Raw genomic sequence first — 23,303 nt, forward strand, 5'->3', positions numbered from 1 at the left:
GGAAGAACCACAGAAAAGGTGTCCAGTTCTAGCACTGGTACAGGAGGGAGTACTCTAGAAATAGCATCTTCATGCTGAGTTGGAGCTGTTTCAGCACCGAAAAGCATTTGTGCCAAGATCTTCAGCAGCATGGCAACATAATTTCTTGCATACCAGAGTTTTTGTGCAGAGCTTCTTGAGGGACTGCCTGCGTCTTGGTGCCAATAGAGATGCTTTCTTCTCATGCCTAGATCCTGAAGCTGGAGAATCTTGGTTCCGGTGTCGGGGAGACTGATTGTCTCCTATTTGGTTCTGGCCCCTCTGAATTTTTCCTGTCCTTTTCCTCAGAGGAGGAAGAGATAAAATTTCAGTTTGAGATCCCTATATATGAGTACTTAAAGGGTCATTCTTCCACACATTGTGCAGATGCTCAAATCATGAGAGGGGCCTTGGTAATGGAGGCAAAGCTCACAGAAATCCACACATGGTATTTACGATTGCAATTAGTGCAGAGCTTAGTGTTTTTTCCCCGACATTATGAAAAAATAAACCAAAGGGACTACCAGAAAAAGTTACCTAATATTTCTAATTTTTTTTTTGAAGACTTGTGAAATAAAATGAGAAATGAAATAATACTGAAAAAAAGTGTGACAACTATAGAAAAAATTACCCAAAGTACTGGCAGCAGTGGAGAGAGAGTAGATGTCCCTTCACCTTGGCAAAAGAAAAACAACTGAGGGCACTCACGCAGCTGCACAGCAACACCTGCATATACCTGGAAAGACTTCTAAGTCTTCCTGAGCTCTGACAAAGCACATTCTGCATCTACGCTGTTCAATGATGTCACCTGCTTATGTGGCTGAATTCAATTCTGCTTATCCATGGGGAAACTCTGGAACATGGGTTCAAAACATCCCCAAAGCAATGAGAGATTAGGAAAATGTATCATCTATAGTTCTTCTCTGCGATAAAGGAGAGCACAGTGACACAAGCTCAGCAAGATAAACATCAGCAGCACTTCTGCCTGGCAGACAGCCAGGCTGAAATGCTACCCAAAAGATTTATAGTGCTAAAATATAGTCCTATATACACTCAGAAGATATTACTAAACCAATTACAATTGGAGAGGAGGAAAAGTCCAGTTTGGCTAGAGCCCAATATGGTTAAAGCACTGGACTGAGATTCACAAATACTCAGCCATGTGCTTTAATCTTCCCTGTACCATTGATTTTCTCTCTGAGCTTAGGCACGCCATCCTGGAAATATGATGTTTGCCTTTATCTATCTTTCCCAGTCTACAAATTGCATTTTCCCAAGTCACAGTTTATAACCCCCCGTTTCTTGTGATGAAAGTGCACTTTAAGGGACATATTTTCTATTCATTCATTTGTTGTAGTTTTGTGACTCTTTTGTAACCTCTTCAATGGAAATGTAAAAATTTTGGGACAAGCCATGGCACTTGAAGATATGCACATCAATTAAGCAGAAAGTCAGTGGCAGCTGAATGGGATGGACACATGCTGTTATTTCAATTTGTAAATCCGCTTTTACATAAAAAGTAGCAAACCAAAGTCGATGATTTTCATGTCCATCATTTTATCAATCCCAAAAGTGTCCTGTTAAAGTGCACTTTGTAAGTGGACACAAAAAGTGTCAATCTGGAAGCAGTAACTGCAGAGGGATGAAGTCTGTGTACGGCTGCTTGGCACGGTAAGCTTTATAACATAAGAAAGTAGCTAACCCCAGCTGCCGTCATGGAGCTTGCATTAGAACTGTCCACCGAAGCATCCTGTCCTGCCGCCCTGGAAGAAACCGTGTCCGGAGACAGCGAGGCGATACCCGGTATGCTTTCTGCTTCCAGCAGCGGAAGGGGACTCTCTGGGATGATGCCTGCACTTTTAGCTGCCAAGTCAATTGCACCTTGAACAGAAAGGTTAAAAACAGAAATCTCTTTAACAAGGAGAGATTGTTTTCTTCAGTTATTTTCCTTTTCCAGGCCCATGCAACATAGTACTAATGGGAAGCAATATACCAGTGGCCCTCTAGTCCAAAGGTTCTGACTCTTGAATTAGCCAAAGGGAGGGTCTATAGTGATCGGGTAGTAGAAGCAGCATTTTTTGGTTACCTTACAGAGGGATCATTAAACACATATAAACTGAAATTCACTTGGTGCTGGAAATGTAAAACTCACAAGAAGAGGGAAACTTTTCAGATGAAAAAACTCAAGACTCCAATATACTAAACCAGGCTATATGAATACAGCCTTGCTACTAATATTATCTTCTGATAGCAGGGGAAATTTGTTGTGTCAATATAATCATTTATTTTATGTTTCATTTTCCACACATTTTTCATCTCGTACATATCATAATAAGCAAATCAAATTTTACAATGCTTGCACGATGAACTGGGTGCCATCATAGGCTTTACCTTCTAGAGGCAAGGATACTAATTCCCCTGCTCCTTACTGCACATACACTTACTTGACAATTGATTGGTAGCTGCTGCTGGTACCACCTTGGGGACAATAGGACGAGACACAGCTGCTTTAGTCAGTGAGGACTGGATGGGCCGGAAGGAGCCTCTTCCTAAAAGTCAAGAAGATACATTGTACAAAATAACAGTATGTCAAAAACACACAAGAATTCAGTTCCCTGAGCTCTGACATGACTTATCCATAACAGTATGCCTGAACCATAAAATTAAAAGGAAGTTAAGGCTGACTAGCTCTTGCTGCTAAGAGTCAGAGGCAGCTGTCAGCCATCTTTGAGTCAACCTGAAAGCTCACTTAACTGAATAAGATCTGGTGGGAAATGAAGACAATGGAAAGTGAAAAATGCTACAGTTTTAGAGCAGAAAGTAAAATTATTTCTTACTTGTTAATTTTTGTTCCTGGAATACCACAGATCAGTCTAGACAAGTGGGTTTTGCATCCCTACCAGCAGATGGAAGCAGAGAATAAAAAACTTTTCAGGCACTGTTACATAACAGAGAATGCCACCTGCAGTCCCCTCAGTATTGACCAGCATCAAAGTCAAAATAGAGTGCAACCCTCCAAACACAAATGAACTCTCTCCTCTGGGGTGAACTGTGAACAACAAGTTGGAGCCCCTTGAACCGGAGCCCTCACATCCAAAGGAGGAACTGGAAATCCTTCAGCCCTAAAAGTTGAACATCTACATACAGATCTGCATTAACAACAATCTACGGCAACAGGAGCAGTCTTTCGAAAGCAAGGGGGTGGGCCTCTGGACTGATCTGTAGTATTCCAGGAAAGAAAGGGAATTTGGTCCTTTCACCGACCATGATTTTTCTACCAAAGGAATTGTCTAGAGCAGAGCTTTCCAAAGTGTGTGTCGCGACACTTTACTGTGTCGCCTGAGGTGTGCCGGTGTGTCGCGCAAGCCCGGTGCACGTGACACACCGGCAAGTGCAGGGGCCGGGAACCCCTGGCTCCGAGCCAGATATGGCTCTTTTGAGGGCTGCATCTGGCTTGCAGACAGTCGCCACACTTTCCCGCTGACCCAGCTGCTCCCCGGTCCTCCTCCGCCCGGGCGGAACGCGGCAGGACAGCTGGAGTCATCGGCACCGGCGTGCTCTCTTCTTCCCGCCCCCCCCCCCCCCCCCCCCGGAAGAGGAAGTGGAGAGTATCGGGTGCCTGCGCGGCAAGAAGAGGCCACGCTAGTGCGCTCGGCATCGGCCCGAAGAAAAGAAGACTGCAGCGCGGCTCGGAGGAAAATGAAGAGCTTCAACCGCGGCCGATGGGACTCCGCCTCCGCGAGGGCTGAAAATGAAGAGGTTAGCGTTGGGAGGAGGCTGCTGCTGCCGCGAGTTCCCGGGGGGGGGGGAGAGAGAGAGTGAATGAGCGGCTCGCTCATTCACTCTCTCTCTCCCCCCCACCCCCACCCCCACCCCGGGAACTCGCGGCAGCAGCAGCCTCCTCCCAACGCTAACCTCTTCATTTTCAGCCCTCGCGGAGGCGGAGTCCCATCAGCCGCGGTTGAAGCTCTTCATTTTCCTCCGAGCCGCGCTGCAGTCTTCTTTTCTTCGGGCCGATGCCGAGCGCACTAGCGTGGCCTCTTCTTGCCGCGCAGGCACCCGATACTCTCCACTTCCTCTTCCGGGCCGCGGGGCCCTGTGTGTGTGTATGAGAGAGTGAGAGATTGCATGTATGTGAATGATTGAGAGCCTGTACATGTGAAAGAGAGTATGTCTGTGATTGAGAGCCTGCCTGTGAGAGAGCATGAATGTAAGTTTACCATTGGGAACCTGTATGTGTAAGTTTGTGATTGAAAACCTGTTTGTGTGAAAGAGTATGTGTGTATGATTGAAATCCTTTGTGTGTGAGAGAAATCATGTGTATGTATGATTAAGAGCCTGTGTTTAAATGAGAGAGAGAGACCATGTGTGTCTGTGTGTGATTGAGAGCTGGTTTAGGTGATGGAGCATGTGAGTATGTGATTGAGAGCCTGTGTTTAAATGAGAGAGAGAGAGACCATGTGTGTCTGTGTGTGATTGAGAGCTGATTTAGGTGAGGGAGCATGTGAGTATGTGATTGAGAGCCTGTGTGTAAATGAGAGAAAGAGAGGACATGTTTGTAAGCATGTGAATGCGAGTCTGTGTGTGAGAGAAAAAGACAGCATGTATGTGTGTGATTGAAAGCCTGTGTGTGTGTAAGCGTGAAAAGATAGACAGCATGTGTGTAAATGTGTAATTAAGAGCCTATATAAGTGAGAGAGAAAAAACATGTGTATATGTGAGTACTGAGAGCATGTGTGTATAGGTGTGTCATTGAGAGCCAGTGTGAGAGAGAGCGCTGGTATGTGACTGAGAGAGGAGAAAGTTCCAAGCAAACCACCCCTCCTCCTGCTAATTCAGAACAATCTCAGGAGACCTGGATATCAAACGTTCCCAGGTATGCAAAGCAAAAAAATGTTTGTATCCTTATTATTTTTCATTACTGGGTCTTTGTGTCTGCTATTTTGAAATATTTTGTTGGTATCTGGAAATGTTTTATATGAGTTTTTAATTATTGGATATTCCACTCATCAGCTGTTTCGAAATATGTTCTTTTTGTTAGTACAGTTTTACTGCTGATGATTTTATATTTCTTGATTTGTTTTATAAGGATGGGTGATGTTTCTTTTTTCCTTTGTTACACTGCATACAACCTCTGGTTTGCTAGTAGACTGAATTACTGTGTCCCGAAATTATGTTTGTCTAAAAAGTGTGTCACCAACATGAAAAGTTTGGAAAGCTCTGGTCTAGAGACTGCCACATATACTTAAAAGCCTTCTGAAAGGGGATTGGTCCTTTCACTGACATGTGACAGTGAATGGACCAATCAGCAGTAAGTGAAGTGAATAAATTACTATTAAGTGCCCAACACTTAAAAGAAAATTGGTTCTTACCTGATAATTTTCAGTCCAAACCATGGGTTATGCTTCCCTTCCAGCAGGTGGAGACAGAGAAAAACTTGAAAGGCACCATAACATAACCTGGTGTACCACCTGCATCCCTTCAGTATATAGAGTATCAAAGCAGAATAGGACGAGCAATGAATCAAGCAAGAACAGAACTGTAAACATGAACATATAAAAATGTAAACTCTAGCTTTCTTTCTTAGTATGCTGCAATAACATAACTGGAAAATGCGCGCGCGGACTGAAGAAATCTCCCTGTTACCCACTCCTAGTCTTTGGGCGGGCGTTTGGACTGATCCGTGGTACTACAGGAACTAAAATTATCAGGTGAGAACCAATTTTATTTTCCCTGTATGTACCCGGATCAGTCCAAACCATGGGATGGACAAAGGCTTCCATAAACTGGGTTTGACCTCGCAAGTCCCACGTGCAACACGCCACTGCCAAAATCTCCAGGCACTTGAACATCCAAGCGGTAGTGGCGAGCAAATGTTGGACCGTCTTCCAAGTAGCAGTTCTGCATATCTCCTGAGGCAATACCAACTGGCATTTGGCCCAAGAAGCTGCTTGAGAGCGAATAGAATGGGCCTTCAGGCCCTCAGGAACAGGTCATCCTTTACAAATGTACGCAGACGAAATGGTTTCTCTCAACCATCGAGCAATCGTTGTCTTAGAAGCCTTTTGACCTCTCCTGGGACCGCTCCAAAGGACAAATAAATGATCTCAGAGTCTGAGAGAATTTGTGACTACCAAATAACATAGCAAAGAACATCGAACATCCAGCCGACGAAGCTCTCGTGCATGTTGTACATTGTTTGATAAATCAGGAAAAGCTGGAAGCTCAACTGACTGGCTTAAATGAAAGGAAGATACCACTTTGGGCAAAAACAACAGAACCGTTCAAAGAGAAACCCCCGAGTCAGAGATTCTCAAAAAGGGTTCTCTACAGGAGAGAGCCTGCAACTCAGAAATTCTGCGAGCTGAGCATATGGCCACCAAAAACACAGTCTTCAAGGTGAGGTCCTTTAATGTTACCAACTTAAGGGGTTCAAACGGCAGGTCACACAATCCGCGTGTTATGGTTTTGGATGATAAAGTGTGGGCCCTTGGTCGTTGCAAGAGATGGCTCCTCCCACAGGGCAGAGCCCTGTGGGGACTTGTAACGATAGGCTAACTCTGAGCAGATATAGACACAGAGAATAGTCTTTATTGTACTGCAATATGAAGGTAGTTCCAGGAGTGGATACTGATCCCTGCCAGAAGAGGAGTCTCTGTTGGCGGTGTTCTTTCTGTTAGCTGTTGGATGGAAATACAGCGATGTAGTCTCGCCCGATATGGATAGCAGGAAGAACCTGGCTGTACTCCGCGGTGGTAGGTGGTTCAGGGATCTATAAGTGAGACAGAGCAGAGATAGAACAGGAGCAGCAGTACTCACTGAGATGGTGGTAATTGCAGTAGTTGGGAACCCCCGAGGAGCAAAGGTTCGGGACGGAATCAGGCCCCCGAGAAGCGGGTACCCTAGGCGACCGTCTTGTATAAAGAGATGCCCTGAAGGGTAGACAGGAGCGAGGCAAGGCCCCCGAGGAGCGGGTGCCTTGAGCGTCCTTGTTGTTGAGAGATACCCCAGAGGGTCGATAGGAACGAGGCAATGCCCAGAGAGCAAGTACCTTAAGCTTCCGTAGTTGTAGGCAGTCTGGCTCCGAAGGGTGAAAGGGAACAAGGTAAGGTCCCAGAGGAGCGGGTACCTTAGATGTTCCGTGGTAGACAGTTTATCTCGGATGGAGTGCGGAAGCGAGGCAAGGCCCTCAAGGAGCGAGTGCCCAAAGTCGTCCAGTGTAAGGAACCAGAGCGGCATCTGGTAGCGAGTCAGAGAAGCATGGAGGAATCCTTGCTAACTCATATTGTAGTCAGTGGATCGAGTTTAAATACGAGAGGCCCGTTACATTATGCAGTGGGGACACCCCCCGAGGTTCCCGCCATGATGCACGTAAAGAACGGAGCCGCGCGTGCGCACTCCTAGGTGAATCTTCGGCAAGATGGCGAATGCAATCACCCATGCCAGGCTGAAGACGCCGAAGGGGTCGGTGAGGGGAAGCAGCAGCAGCCACTCTTCCAACATGGGTTGAGGCAGGCAAGAAAAAGGTGAGCAACAGAGGGCGCGGCTGTCTGCGACCAGGCGCAACACCACGAAGAACCAAATTAAGACTCGACAACGGACATATCGAACGGACAGGGGCTTCAAATGCCTTACTCCTCTGAGGAAACGCTCCACATAAGGATGTGACGCCACCGAGCTAACAACCAGATTGCCTAGGGCCTGGTTGGTAGACAAGCCCTTGGCCAAACCATTTAAGCTTAACATCTGAGCAATTGTAGCATGTCTGGGAAGGCTCTCTCTCTCCCGACACCATGTCTCAAAAACTCTCCACACCCTACTAAAACAAAGAGAGGTAGACATCTTTCTGGCTTGTAGCAATGTAGTGATAACTGCCTCAGAATATCTTTTTTTTCTCATTCTCCTCCTTTCAAAAGCCAGGCCGCTAGACAAAAGCAATCTGCCTGGTCGAAGTATATAGGACCTTGACGGAGAAGATGTGGAAGATGCCCGAGTCGTAGAGGGCCGTCCACGGCCAGATTGATGAGATCCGCGAACCACAGACATTGGGGCCACTCTGGAGCCACTAGGATTACACTCCCTGGGTGGACCTCTATCCTGCGAAGCACCTTGCCCACCAGAGGCCAAGGAGGGAACAAGTACAGAAGAACAGAGGCTGGCCAGGGAAGCACTAGTGCGTTGACCCCCTCTGCACCATGATCTCTTCTGCAACTGAAGAAGCGAGGAGCCTTGGCATTGTCTTGCATTGCCATCAAGTCCATGTGAGGAGTCCCTCATCTGCGAGAAATGAGATCCATTGCACGGTCCGAGAGCTCCCACTCTCCGGGATCTATGCGTTTGCGACTTAGGAAGTCCGCTTGTATGTTGTCCTTCCCGGTGATGTGAGAGGCCGCTATTATTGCAAGATTTTGCTCCATCCAAGTCATGACAGTTCCGCTTCATCGGCTACAGCTTGGCTTCTGGTGCCTCCTTGACGATTGATATAGGCCACTGTCATCGCACTGTCAGAGAGTACACGAACCGCCTCCAGGGACCAGCTGCCCTGTACTGAAAGATACTGGCAAACAGCTCCCCAGCCGGAGAGACTGGCATCCGTGGTCACCTCTATCAAGATCGGAACCTCCAGATTCACCCCTTGCGACAGGTTGTGTGGGCAGAGCCACCTCCCAAGACTGGACCTGGCGTGATCTGTGGGTGGCAGAGGGAATTGGAAATTCTCTGACTTGGAGTCCCATCGGGAAAGCAATGCTCGTAGTAATGGTCTCATATGAGCAAAAGCCCAAGGTACAGAGTGGATGCCATCGAGCCTAGAACTTGCAGGTAGTCCCAGGCCTTGGGCAGTGGAAGAGCCAACAAGCGACGAACTTGTCCCATCAGTTTGTTCCTTTGATCTGTCGGGAGAAATACTTTCCCGACAGCAGTGTCGAACCGGGCTCCCAGAAATTCCAATGTCTGGGAAGGGACGAGATTGCTCTTGGTCTGATTGATCACCCATCCGAGGGATTCCAAGAGAGTGATTACCTTGTGTATCGTTTTGCTCTGATCAGCCAATTGTCAAGGTAGGGATGAATGAGGAAGAAAAGCTGCTACCACCACCATGACTTTGGTGAATGTGTGAGGGTCGGTTGCGAGGCCGAATGGCAGAGCGCAGAATTGGTAATGCATTCCCAGCACCATGAAGCGAAGGGACTTTTGGTGATCCTCGCGTATGGGAATGTGCAAGTATGCCTCCATCAGATCTAGAGAGGCCAGAAATTTGCCCTTGCGCACTGCTGCAATGACTGAATGCAGGGATTCCATGCGAAAGTGTGGCACTTTGAGAGACTTGTTTACCTTCTTGAGGTCCAAAATTGGTCGGAATGAGCCCTCCTTCTTTGGGACCACAAAGTAAATGGAGTACCTTCCTTTCCTCCAGTGTTCTGGAGGTACAGGCTTCACAGCTCCGAGAGCCAGGAGATGATAGAGAGCCTGATGAACAATCTGTTGTTTGACCTGGGGACCACATGGAGATATTAAGAAGAACTCTGAGAGGTCGAGCAAATTCCAAAGCATAGCCTTGTTCTATTATGCTTAACACCCACTGATTGGAAGTAATTGTGGCCCATGCCTCGTAAAATCGGGACAGGCGACCCCCAACCCGAGGGATCGAGGGATGGGCCGGCCGCATCTCATTGTGTAGGTTTGGAGGCGGAAGCGGAGGAGGAACCACCTCTGCGTCCCCAAAAGGACGAGAACCAGGCCTGGCTTCTGGTAAATGGCTGTCGCTGTCTGGCTGCTTGCTGCCTGTTTTGCCGAAACCTCTGTTGCCCCCCGAAAACAAGACAGGATGATGGAAAACCTCTAGAGGGCTTCGGTCTGTCCTCTGGTAACTTGTGAACTTTGTTTTTCCCCAGGGACTTTATCAACTGCGCCAAATCATCCCCGAATAAAAAAACATCTTTAAACTGGATAGCCCCAAGCTGAGCCTTGGATGAAACATCCGCTGACCAGTGGCGGAGCCACAAAAGACGCCTTGCCAACACTGCCGACGACATGGTGCGAGATGAAGTGTGGAACAGGTCATATAGTGCATCCGTCCCATATGCCACCGCAGCTTCCAAATATTGTGCCTGCTCTGACTCTCCTGGAGGAAGATCTCTAGATGTTAGTAACTGTTGAACCCAGCGCAGGCTCGCTCACAGCATATAACTGCTACACATTGCCGCTCGGACACCCAGGGCGGACACTTAAAAAATGCGCTTAAGTAGGACTTCCAGCTTGCGGTCCTGAAGATCCTTGAGAGCTGTCAAGCATGTGACTGGAATAGTGATTCGCTTGATACAGCTGAAACTGCAGCATCCACTTTAGGGGACCGCAGGAGTTCCAGAAAGTCGTCTGATAACGGATATAGCTTATCCATGGCGTGACCAACTCGCAAACCAGCATCCGAAGCCTCCCAAATCCCTGGTTATCAGCTGCTGAAGCATGACATGAACAGGAAAAACCCGGGTCAGAGTGCGCAATACCACTATAACTGGCTCCACTAAATCCTGCGGTAGAGCCTGGGGGGGGGGGGCCTCGACCCCCAGCTCAGACAAAACTGCTGGAATGAGGGGTTCTAATTCCTCTCTCTGAAACAGATGGGCCACCTTAGGGTCATCCCCCTCTAAGGGGGTCTGTTTCCCTTGCTCCTCATCCAAACCCCCACCGGTGGGAGGGAAAGGTGAAGACCTGCACCTGCCGCCACCCTGTCCTTAATGTCTGGAGCAGCTGGCCACCTGAAGCCACAGTGCCTTTTAACTTCGCAACCCGTAGATATGCAGGAACATCCGTGCGCTTGGCTATCTTGGGGAGCAGTCCCTGCACAGGTTTCATCGGCAAGGGAGCACCTTGTGGAGATCTGGAAACCAAAAAGATTTATGCATAAGGAGGACAAAATCTAAAGAAAAATAATCAGAATCAACATCCTGATCTGGAAAAGCTGGGTCCTCCTGTAAAACATCCTGGTCCTGATCTAAAATATCAGGACTGGCAGGGACCGGTGATAATGCTGGGGGAAGCTCCCCCTCCCCCCTAGCACTTGCCTCAACTGCAGCAAAAGTGTTTAAAGATGGCTGCCGTCCCTGCACTGAGCTCTCGCGGAGCAGATCTTTTCTGAGCCCCTCAAGGCTTGGGCAATGCTGCAGACCCTGAAAAAGAGGTGCCTTCCCCACCAGGAAGGCAGTGGGAGCAAATCCCGGCCCTAGAAAGCCGCACGGAGAATTCTCCACATGCCACACACCAAGATGGCCGCGGCATCGTGGGGGGGAAAACAGCCCAAAAAATGTGAAAAACATGGAGAAATTTGACAAAAAATGCGGCGATTCAGGTGGGGAGGGGTCCTGGGTTGCAGCAGACCAAAAAAGAACATTTTTGAAAATTTTCGATTTTTTTTTTTTTTTTTTTTTACACAAGTGCTCAGGAACACCACATAGTAAGAGAGGGACTGGACCACAGTAATCTCTTCCCAGGCTGCTTACCTTGCTGGAGCCCCGCCGGGTCACCAACCCCAGTTCCAATACCTACCACCAGAGAGGATGAATCTGCAGGATCCAACAACCCTCTGAGAGGATAGGGATAATACTCCCTGCTGCAGAAGAACTTCTTCCTTCTTTTTTTTTTTTTTTTTAAACTTACTTGATTCACAACTTAAGCTAGTTCACTCTTAGTTAATTTTAAGGGATAGCCTAACCCCAGAAACAGGGCAAGACTGCAGGGTTTGCACCATCTCCAACTGCTGGAGACAGAGAAATACTGAAGGGATGCAGGTGGCACACCAGGTTATGTTAGGGTGCCTTTCAAGTTTTTCTCAGTCTCCACCTCCTGGAAGGGAGGTATAACCCATGGTTTGGACTGATCCTGGTACGTGCAGGGAATATTGATTTATTCACTCCTTCATTTACTGACTACAGGGGTTCCAACTGGGCCGGACCTTGGGGATGCTACTTTTTATGGTTCCCTCTTATGAGGAACCACAGAAAGCGGGATTTTTTTTGGATGAGACCTTGAGTGCGACATGATTCTGCTTTCTGTGGTTTCTCCTACTTAGTAATGCAACAATACAATAGGAGAAATCACAGAAAGCAGGATATTTTTGGTTGTTTCAGTGAACCCTTGAGCACGTGTTTTAGCCTCAGCTTCCTGGCAGGCATTAAATTTGCTGAGTTAAATGGCATTGCCAGGTAATACCTAATAGCTTCATCTAAGTGGAATTTGCATGTGATGAGCGCTATTAGCTATGTGCTCGATTGGTCCAGCGTTTTGGATGTGCTAATACTTGTATTGCATCAGGGGTTATTTTATGTCCAAAGCGTGTGTCCAATAGATTGTTACCCAGTGCGCTAACCTGAGTGTACTATATTGCATTGGCCTGAGAGTAATTTTAGAAAGTGAAGTTGCTCACCTGAAACAAGTGTTCTCTGTGGAAGGCAAAATAAACAGCCACACAAGATGGGTGATGTCATTTGACAGTGCTGAGTCAGGACATTGTTCTCCCAAAGCCCAGAAAGTTCTAATTTGCTCTCTAAGCATGCATGAGCTTTCCCAAGCTAGCTTCCCTGCAGGCAAGTTTCCTCTGTCTTTTTCCAAGCTTGGCAAACTTCCCAGGGAGGTAGGAAGGATTGTGTGGTTATTTGCTTTGCTATTCACAGAGAACACCTGTTACAACTAAACAACTTTGCTTTCTCCGTGGACAAGCACAACAAACAGAAGATGGGACTTCCCAGCTGAGAGTTGCCTCAAAGTAGCTTGGACTTTCAATGTTTTTTGGCAACCCTGTTTTGCGTATTGCAGGAAGCTTGTTCCGATTGTTTAAAAATGTTCTTAAGTACTCTTTGTCCAGATGAACTGCCACTGTGTGAGTCCTTATCTTGACAGTAATGGTTTTTTTAAAAGTGTGTATAGTTGACCATATGGCAGCCTTATAGATATCTTGGATTGATGCCGAATTGTGATGTGCCATTGATGCAGCCATTGCTTGTATCTGATGTGCCTTTACTGTCCGCAGTATTTCCAACCTCATGGATGCATAGCAATGAGAGATACATTGTGTCAATCATCTTGATAAAGTCTGTATTTTAATGGCTGATCATTTTTTAGCTATGTTATATGGTATGAAAAGCTGAGTTGATTTTCTGAGTGTTTGTGTTCTGTCCAAGTAAAACAAAAGGGCTCTTCTGAAGTCTAGGATATGTAACACTTATACAGCCATTGATGTATGTGGTTTAGGAAAAAAAACAGTAATATTATTTCTTTATTTAAGTGGAATTGTGACACTACTTTTCGAAGAAACTTTGGGTGAGGAGGAGTATTTTGTTTTTGAATATCTGGGTACAGGATGTATAGATTACTAATGCCTGAAGTATAAGATATATAGGTTACTAATGCTGACTCTTCTGGCTGATGTGACTGCTATTAGAAATAAGGTTTTCCATGTCAGGACCACTGGTTCAAATGGTGGTTTCATAAGCTGTGTCAGCACAACATTCAAGTCCCATTGAAGTGCAGATTCATTTAGTGGTGGTCTGAGATTACATAGTCCTTTTATAAATCTAACCAATAATGGTTGCTGAGGAATTAGTTTTTCGTCAAATGTATTGCGATAAGCTGCTGGAGCGCTCAAGTGACTTTGATGGGATTTGTTTTCAGGCCAGAGTCCTTAAGGTAAAATAAATACTGCAGTAATTTTGAAGCTGAACATGTGAAAGTGTGTTCTCCTTGACTTGTACACCAGTTAGTGAACCTTTTCCATTTTAAATTGTAGGATCTTCTTGCAGCAGATTTTTTTTAGATGCCATTAGTATTTCATTTATTCTTTGTAGCTGCATATTCTTGTTGCTTTCAATATCCATGCTGTCAATAGACACTGGAGGTTTGAATGCAGAACAATTCCCTTGTATTGAGTTAATAGGTTTGGAATTATCGGTAATTTCATAGGTGCAGCTGTCACTATTCTATTCAACTAAAGGAACCAACTTTGACTAGGTCAGCAGGGTGCTATTAAGCTCATTCCACTGTCTTTTCTTAATTTCAGAATTGTCTTCATTATTAATGGAATCGATCGAAAAGCATTGTTACTGCAACCTGTGATGGCCTTTTAAAACAATATTTCTGTAGTTCGTGACTGAATGGAGATGCAAACAGGTTTATGGCCGATGTGCCCCAAGGTTTTCTAGTATAAGATTGTTAAGTGACCATTCCTGTCGTCATACTGACAGCTCAATCTGTCGGCTAAAATATTGCTCTTTCTTGGTAGGAAGATTGCCGAGATCTGCATTTTCCTTTTGGTTGCCCAGTTCCATATATCTATGGACTCTTTGCAGAGCAGGTAGGATCATGCTCCTTTCTGCTTGTTAAATTCTGATCATGTAGCAGGTTTCTTTTGCTTGTCCAGCAGGAGTGTGAATTTTTTACCTTGTTGCTTAGGTGGATTTTGTAGCTTAATAGTTGAATGAGCTGATCCCACTTGCTTTTTAGATGACATTGTGTTTGTCTCTGTGAATATCCTGGCTGCAGTGTGGCCCTTCTGCCTGCAGGGGCCCTCAGTGGGCTGCAGTCTGAGCTGTGCTTAAAAGCCCTGCCTTACTCTTTATCTATCTATTCTATCTATCTATTTGAGTCTTTTCTATACCGGCATTCGCGAAGGGAATCGCATCATGCCGGTTTACAAATAACAAGGAGTGAACAACAATAAAGTGATAAAAAACATTAACAAGTGCTAAAAGAAGGGAAAATTGCAGTTACAATAAAACAGGGACATATTTCAACTTGGAACAGAAGAAAAGGAGATAGTAATTTAACAGTGAAGAATAACTGGGAAAGCCTGCCAGTTTAAAAGGGATTGTACCATTGATGGGATTGTCAAAACTGTTGATTATCCTGAAGGGTGTTCTGAGTTAATTATATTGATTTTGGGTTTGATTGTTGTCTGGAAAGGCTTTCATAAATACCATGCCTCATCTTGGAGTCTCCTTACACTTTATACCATGCCTCATCTTGGAGTCTCCTTACACTTAGCTGTGGCCATCATTGGTCCTAGCATTTGTATTCCTAACTCTTGCTTCCTAGTATTTGTTCTGTGTTCCTTGCCTTTTGGTCCAAGTTTGTGGCCCTTTGCTATTTGTTTTGTTCTTGTTTTGTATTGTACTGTTTGCCTGTCTATTTGTTCTGTGCTTGAACCTTTCTTAGTGGCCTACTGTTTATCTGTGTTTGTTCTGTTGCCCTGTTTTTGTCCCTGTCCTGTCTCATTGTGGTGCACTCTCTCGGGTCGATTTAAAAAAAAAAAGAGTGATATTCTGGTTCTTTATTGCTTCAACTTTATTGCCAAATAAACTGCCACCTGCACAAGGTGTATCTGCCAGTTTCTCACAGATATCATCCCTGAGGCCTGATGCCCTTAGCTGTGCTAGTCTTCTCGCTGAAAGGGCTGTTGCAGATACCCTTGTAGCAGTATCATAAGAACATGAATACTGGGTCAGACAGAGGGTCCAACAGGTCCAGTATCCTGTTTCCAATAGTGGCTAATCGAGGTCGCGAGTGCCAGGCAAGATTCCAACAGTGGATCATGCTGCTAACAACCAGGAATAAGTAGTGGCTACCAAAAGAGCCATATATAGACCTCATGATTTGGTTTGTACAATCCTTTGTCTGCAATGATTTCATTGTAGGTTTGCTGTTCTTCTTCTGGCAGTTTTTTGGATTTTTCTTGTAGTTTCTCGAGGCACTGTATCATCTGTATCTGATGGCACCAATTCTGGTTTGCAAGCTAGCACCTCGATATATTCTTTTCCCAATCGTATCAAGAATCCTTGGATTTTGCCTAGGGTGAGTTTGAATATGTTTTAGTATTCTAGGCTTTTTTCACTGCAGACTCCACAATAGATTCATGTGCGACTTGCACTTTTTCATTCCCTGGACATTTTTTAATTCTATATTTAACATCAATATTTGCTGCCAAGACTGGTCCAGTGAAAGATGTTTTCTAGACTAGAATCTAGTTTGGACTTTCATTAGAGCATCATGCACTTGGCAGGGTCTTGTACTGTTTCGGAGGCTGAATGAATTTTAGGACCCCTTATAGATCTATGACTTCTTTTGTTTTTTCTTCTAAGCTGAATGGTATAGCTTTCACTATTTTCTGTAGAAAATTTGTATGTAAGTTCAGGCAGCATTAAACTCTTGGGTTGTTCTGGCATAGTCTGATGGTGGATCAGGAGATGGTACATCTGATTGTATGAGCATGGACTCATAGGAACTGCATGAGATGTTCAATATAGTCTGTACATAAGAAGCTATTTCCGATTTCTGTTTTACCTTTGCAGTATCTTTCTTTATCTTCTCAAAAGAGAAAAGGTGGGAGTTTTGCTTGCAGGTTTCCCTTAACTTTTCCAATATGGGATGAGTGGCAGACTTCTGTTGATGAGGCACTTTATTCATATATGTATCAATGAAGTCAGCCCACAATTTCTGCACTAAGGTGTGATTGTTGTGATAGGATGTCTGTTCATACAACTTTTATTGATTCTGTCTGAGGCTCCAATGTAGGAGGTGAAGACATACCACTTGATGTTTCTGTATGTTTTCTCTTTAAACGCTTTCCTTTTATTTTGATGAGATTGGAAGATCTCTGTGAAGAAGATATATCTTGCAGCTTACATATATGTTTGCCCCAAGGCTTCAGCTCAGAGTGCTCCAAGGTACTTTTTTCCCCAAGTTAGTGATTCTTGGTGATGGTGTCAGAGTTTCTTGATGCTGATGTTTGTTGGTGGTGAATCTTTGCATTGATGCTTCTGCGCCAACAGTTCCTTGCCGTACTTTGTCAGCTCTGGTGACTCATGGTTCCGATGTTTTGGCATCAATGGATCTGTAGATGGTTCTCAGCTCTATCTCATCGTCTCTGATAATTCGACTCTGCGCATCTCAGGGACAGGCATGTCTTGGCCCCAATACTTTGGCTTCTGCAATCCTGCATTTTTATAAGGGTTTCTAATTTACCTTGTTTTGATGAGCCTGGATGCTCATATTTAAGTTGGAGCTCACGATAAATCAGCACCCTCTGAGACATACAACTACAGTGGCTACAGTTGGCAGAGTCATGATTTGGTTTGAGGTATTTGAAGCAAAAATTATATAAATCTAGTATGAACATCTTATGTGCATACTGTTTACTTTTTTAAATGGGCTTTGCGCCGCCTTCTCCAAAGGCATTTCAAGTTTTTGCAGTGATGCTGAGAGACGGAATTCCAACCATTTGCTGTAGCGGACAAAAATAACTGAGGAGACACACACAGGGACACTAATGCAGGAAGGCCTGTGTATGCTCAAACAACAAATTAGAACTTTCTGGGCTTTGGGAAAAAAATGACCCTACTCAGCACCGTTGGACAATGTCACCCATCTTGTATGGCTGTTTGTTGTGCTTGTCCATGGAGAAATTTGCATTTAAATGTTATCCTTATTTCACTTGCAACATCCAAATGTTTCTATTTTTGGGCCCCTGGCACACTGAGTCTGAAATATATTAATCCCCATTACACTGCTGTATGTGCTTTTCTTATGCCACCCACCTCCTGAGAAACGTCAGACACAGTAATAGTGCCCTCTGCTCGAAAGCATACTCATAGCTCTAAAAATAATAATATATCTAAGCTGATGTTCCTATTTTTTGCTCAGTTGGAATCTGCTTCTTTAAAGGGTGTTTCATAGCACCAGCACAGAGCTCCCAAGTTACCATGACTTCGTTGTTAATATACAGAAATCATTGTTCATGATTTCCATCCATGGGGCTCTATGGTGAGGAAGGGAGGAAAAGGGAAGAGTGCAGTAAGGCACTAACATTCAGAAACTCATCATTCGATGAAGGAAAGGCCTCTCTCCTGCCTCAATTCTGTTCTAGTACATGGATTTCAGTTTTGCAAAATTACTCAGCAAACAAAATGGCCAAATAGCTGAAGATATTGTGCCCAAAGATTTTTCTCTCATGCTATAAAAAAAAAATGTTTGAGCCAGATCAGGAAATATTTGGCTGTGTCCTGTGAAGATTTACTTTTGTGCATCATTTTCTGCACGTCTCCAAAGTGTGGAAAATAAAAAGCCAAAGCAGCTGACAGACTGATCTCCAGGGCCAGGAGTTCAAATTGCTGTGGTAATAGGTCCAGTGAACTGGGAGATATATTACCTGCTACAGAGGAGTTTGATAAGATGGAAAAAGAGCAGACATGAGGCGAGGCATTTCCAGATGGCCTGGGAAGGAGCGTCCTCTGTAGGAGAATAAAAACATAATTAGAAATTGATTATTAATAAGAGAAAAAAAAGCCCATACATGCCTCTAAAGGCCTAATTTATTATTCAGGTAACAATGAGAAAATGAGAACAGAAAAAGATGTCTCAAAATGTCTAATCAAGTTAAGCTTTTTTCTACTATTAGGTATTTTTAGTGGTATATCTGGAACAGGAGGGAGCTCCTCATGCAGAGCATTTGGGCTCTCCCTCCTTTCATAATCGTAATTAAAAGAAAGGACAAAGAGGAAAAAGGCATGAAGAATAAAACTCATAGCCAGAAAAATCCCTTTATTGCAGCTCCTTGACGTGCTTCAGGAGAAAATGAATGTTTCACCTTCTCATATCTTCAATACACAACAATATGATGTGGATAGAAAAGCAAACAAAACAGGTCTCTTTCATCTTGCTATATATTAGCCAAAACAATAAGCTTTCAGTCTGGCTAGTGCATTTATTAATTAAAATAGTGCATTTGCAGTATCATGGTATTCTGATCCCAAATAATTGAATTAGATTGAATGACGCATAACTCTCTAGTTAAGCTATTCACAATCACATCAGTAAGTACAATAGCCTTAATATTATTTTGTCCTTATACAGTATTTTTCATCCAGCTTATCTGTAACAGGTGCTCTCCATGGACAGCAGAACAAACAGCCACACAAGATGGGTGACATCATCAGACGGCACCGAGTCGGGTCTTTTTTTTCTCAAAGCTCAGAAAGTTCAACTTTACTTTCTGAGCATACACGGGCCTTTCAACACTAGCATCCCCCACGCGCGTGAGCCTCCTCAGTCTTTTTCTAAGCTATGTAAACTTTATGGGGAAGAGGGAGGTATTGTGTAGCTGTTTGTTTTGCTGTCCACGGAGAACACCTACTATAGGTAAGCAATTTCGCTTTCTCTATGGACAAGCACAACAAACTGCCACACAAGAGGGGACTCCCCAGTTGAGGGTTGCTCTGAGCTAGTTTTGTCTTTCAACGGTTTCTTTGCAATCCATCTTGTATCTTGCAGAAAGTTTGGTTTATTAAAAAACATTTTTAGCCCTGCTTGTCCAAATCACTATGTTAACATGAATCCTTATCCAGACACTGTTTTGTAAAAGTATGTACAGCTGACCAAATGACAGCTTTACAGATATCTTGGTCTGTTGCTGAATTATGATGTGCCATTGGTGCGGCCATTGCTCTGACCTGATGCCCTTTTACTGCATGCAATATTTCCAAACCCATGGTTGCATTGTAATAAGGGATATACTACATTAACCATATAGATAATGTTTGTTTTTTTGACAACTGAGCCTATTTTAGCTGTGCCGTAAGATATGAAAAGCTGGGTTGATTTCCTGAGTGTTGGTTTCTGTCTAAGTGAAACAAAATAGCTCTTCTGCTGTCTAGAATATGCAATTCCTGCTCTACAGTTGTGATATGTGGCTTATAAAAGAAAGCTGGTAGATGTATTTCTTTATTCAGGTGGAATTGTAATATTACTTTAGGAAGAAACTTTGGGTGTATTCTGAGGAGTACTTTGTTTCTGAATATCTGTACATAGGAACTATAAGTTACCAAGGCTTATAACTCACTCACTCTTCTAGCGGATGTGACTGCTATTAGAAATAAAGTTTTCCATGCTAGGAACTTCATTTCTGATATGATTGCTTTATAAGCTAAGTCAACAAAGTATTTAGGTCCCATTGAGATGATGGTTCCTTTCGTGGAGGTTTAAAGTTGAACACATCTTTTATGAACCTAGCTACTAGTGGTAGTTGCAAAATTGGCTTTCCATCAGCCGTGTTGTGATAAGCTGCTATTTCGCTCAAATGTACTCTGATGGAATTTGTCTTTAGTCCAGAGTCACTGAGATAAAGTATTTTAGAAGTTGAACATGTGGAAGATTGGTGCACACATCAAGAAGAACAATTAGTGAATCTTTTCCATTTGAAATTATAGGATTTCCTTGTGGAAGATTTTTTGAATGCCAGCAGAATCTCATTTAGTCTTTGTGGCAAATAAAATTGTTTGATTATGTTGCTTTCAATATCCTTCCTGCTAATGCTTGAGATTGGAGATTGGGATGCAAGCCGTTGCGTTGTATTGAGTTATGAGGTTCAGAATTGTTGGTAACCTTACAGGGATATCTGCTGCTAGTCTGATTAACCACAGAAACCAACTTTGTTGTGGTCAACGGGGAGCTATCAGGATCATTCTTCCCTTATACTGACTCAGTTTTAGAATTGTTTTAGCTATTAAGAACATAAGAATTGCCATTCTGGGTCAGAATGAGGGCCCATCAAGCCCAATATTCTGTTTCCAATAGTGACCAATCAAGGTCACAAGTACCTGGCAAGATAAGCAGTACATAGATGCCATGCTACTAATGCATGATAAATAGTGGCTATTCCCCAAATCCCCTTGGTTAGTAACAATTTATGGACTTCTTCTTTATGAAGTTGTCCAAACTTTTTTAAAACCCAGCTGTGCTAACTGCCTTAACCACATTCTCCAGCAATGAATTCCAGAGCTTAATTGTGCATTGAGTAAAAAATAATTTCTATGATTTGTTATAAATCTGCTACCTAACACCCTCAGGGAGTGTACCCTAGTCTTTATATTTTTTGAAAACCGATTTACATTTATCTGTTCTATTCCACTCATGATTTTATTGATCTCTATCATATCTCCTCTCAGCCATATCTTCTTCAAGTTGAACAGCCCTAACCTCTTTGGCCTTTCCTCCTAAGGGAGTTGATCCATTCCCTGTATCATTTTGGTCGCCCTTCTCTGTATCTTTTTAAGTGTAACTATAACTCTTTTGAGATATGACAACCAGAACTATACACAGTATTCCATATAGTGACTCTCCATTCCTTTCCTAATATTAGCAAAATTGGTGGAACAGCATGCACCATCTCTTCGTTCCATGGAATTAAAAAGGAATCTTTTACATCTGCATTTTGTGATGGCCTTTTTGAACAATACCATGGTAGTTTGTGATTGAATGGAGATATGACTAGGTCTTTATCTGATGTGCCCTAAGTTGCAAAAAGATCCTGCAGCATGAGATCATGCGGTTGTAGTTTATGGCCTAATCTGCTGGCTACTTTGTTGCTCTTCCTTGAAAGATAGATTGCTGCGAACTGCATTGTTCATTTGATTGCCCAGTTCCATATTGCTATGGATTCTTTGCAGAGCTGGTAAAAACCTGTTACCTCCTGTTTGTTTATATAGAAAATGACCACTTGATTGTCATTTATCTGTAGTGTTCTGTTTTTCAGCCATGGCTTGAATGTCTGTGATGCGATGCATCTGTTGATACCAATTTGTATAGTTGGTGGTGAAAGTTCTGACCACATAGCAAATTTCTCTTGATTGTTCTCCATGTGAGGGAATCTTTTACTTCTTTGTTTAGCTGGCCTTTGTAGCTTAGCAGTTGACTTAGTTGGTTCCACTTGATTTTTAGATACCATTAAGCTTGTCTCATTTTTATTCATAATAATGGCGTTACATGTACTGTTGAAGTCATGTGATGTAGTAGTCTCATGAATTTTTTGGCTGTTATCTATTTCCTTGATTTCACCTCCTGTGCTAAGCTGATTATTTTTTTTTTCACTCTCTTCAATGGAAGATATTCCTTTGCTTTTATCATATTCAACTGCATGCCTATGAACTTTAAATGCTGCTTTGGCCTGCATGCTGATTTTTCATAACTGACCAGGAATCAGAGTTAATGCATTGTTCCTATATATAAGTTTGTGTCTTCTACTAAGTCTTTGTAGGATGGACTCGATATTAGCCAGTCGTCTAAATATGGTAGGTGAGCTGCTACCACGGCTAAGCATTTGGTGAATATTCTGCACACTGCTGCCAGATGGAAAGGTAACACCCTGTACTGGTAATGTTGATCTTGCAGAGTAAATCATATGTATTATCAATGAGCATTACTGATTGGGATGTGCGCATAAGCATCTTTCAACTCCAAAGATGCTAGCCAGTCCTCTTGTTTGTAGGAGCAGTAAAATTGTACCTATTGAATTAATCTTAAACGTTTCATTTTTTAGATAGATATTTAAATTTCTGAGATTGGGTGAAGATGTTATTTTAAGAATCAAGAAATGTATGGAATAAAAAATACTTGTTCCCTTTTGAGAATGGGGTACTGGTTGAATTGCTTTTGCTTGAAGTGACTGTAATTTTTTTTGAAGTAAGGTAAGCTGATCTAATGAATGTTGTAAATCAGGAGATTTGCTGGTGGCAAGCTTTCAAAGTTTAGAAAATATCCTTTGCTTATTACTTTCAAAATCCATTTGTCCAACATTATCAGATTCCAGTCCTCATTGAAAAATTGAACTCTTCTCCCTACTTTCAGGTCTGAAAATGGGTCTAATAGGTTTGCTTGATTGAAGTTAAAACAATGGAGTGGATCTCAGGGGAGGCTATATGCTTTGCCTGTGTTGAAACAGTTATGATTATGTTGTGTTCACTGTGGCTGTTAATTTGGTTGCTGCTGTTGGTGGTGGTTATTATTATTGGATGTTATCTATAGGAATAGAAAGGGTTAGGCCTTCTCCTTTGTGAGAAGTACAACCTTTTGTATGGTTCTTATTTGTATTGTCTGTTTGGAAGTGAATTGATGGATTGAAGTGAGAGACTGCAGAGCAGTAATTCTGATTTTTTTTATTGCTTCAGCTGTCTCTCTAACGTTATCTCCAAATAAATTGTCATCTACGCAAGATATTTCTACCAGTTTTAGTGGACATCCTTTCTGAGGCCTGACACTCTTAGCCATGCAAGTAGCTGTTGCAGATACCCTTGTAGCAGTGTCAAAGGAGTCATAAATTGGCCAAGTTTCATGTTTTGTACAATCTTTCTATCTACTAAGATTTCATTCTAAGGTTGTTCTTCGCTGGGCAATTTCTTCAATCATTCTTGAAATTTCTCTAGGTTATTATAGAGATACTGGATCATTCGTATCTGATATGCACCAAT

General features: G+C 43.4%; 1 protein-coding gene across 5 annotated transcripts in view; it reads right to left on the reverse strand.

The window, feature by feature from the left end:
• The window catches only part of CRAMP1 (cramped chromatin regulator homolog 1), a 165,681-nt gene that overhangs the window by 23,164 nt on the left and 119,214 nt on the right, over nucleotides 1-23,303 (reverse strand). For all 5 annotated transcript variants that reach the window (XM_029577422.1, XM_029577419.1, XM_029577424.1 and 2 more), the window contains exons 14-16: nucleotides 18,212-18,293; nucleotides 2,463-2,567; nucleotides 1,721-1,899 (exon numbers count right to left, since the gene is read on the reverse strand). In XM_029577422.1, coding sequence (XP_029433282.1) covers nucleotides 1,721-1,899; nucleotides 2,463-2,567; nucleotides 18,212-18,293 — 366 coding nt within the window. The remainder of the gene's footprint in view (nucleotides 1-1,720; nucleotides 1,900-2,462; nucleotides 2,568-18,211; nucleotides 18,294-23,303) is intronic.

This window comes from Rhinatrema bivittatum, chromosome 14 (genome assembly GCF_901001135.1).
Source record: "Rhinatrema bivittatum chromosome 14, aRhiBiv1.1, whole genome shotgun sequence".
NCBI lineage: Eukaryota > Metazoa > Chordata > Amphibia > Gymnophiona > Rhinatrematidae > Rhinatrema > Rhinatrema bivittatum.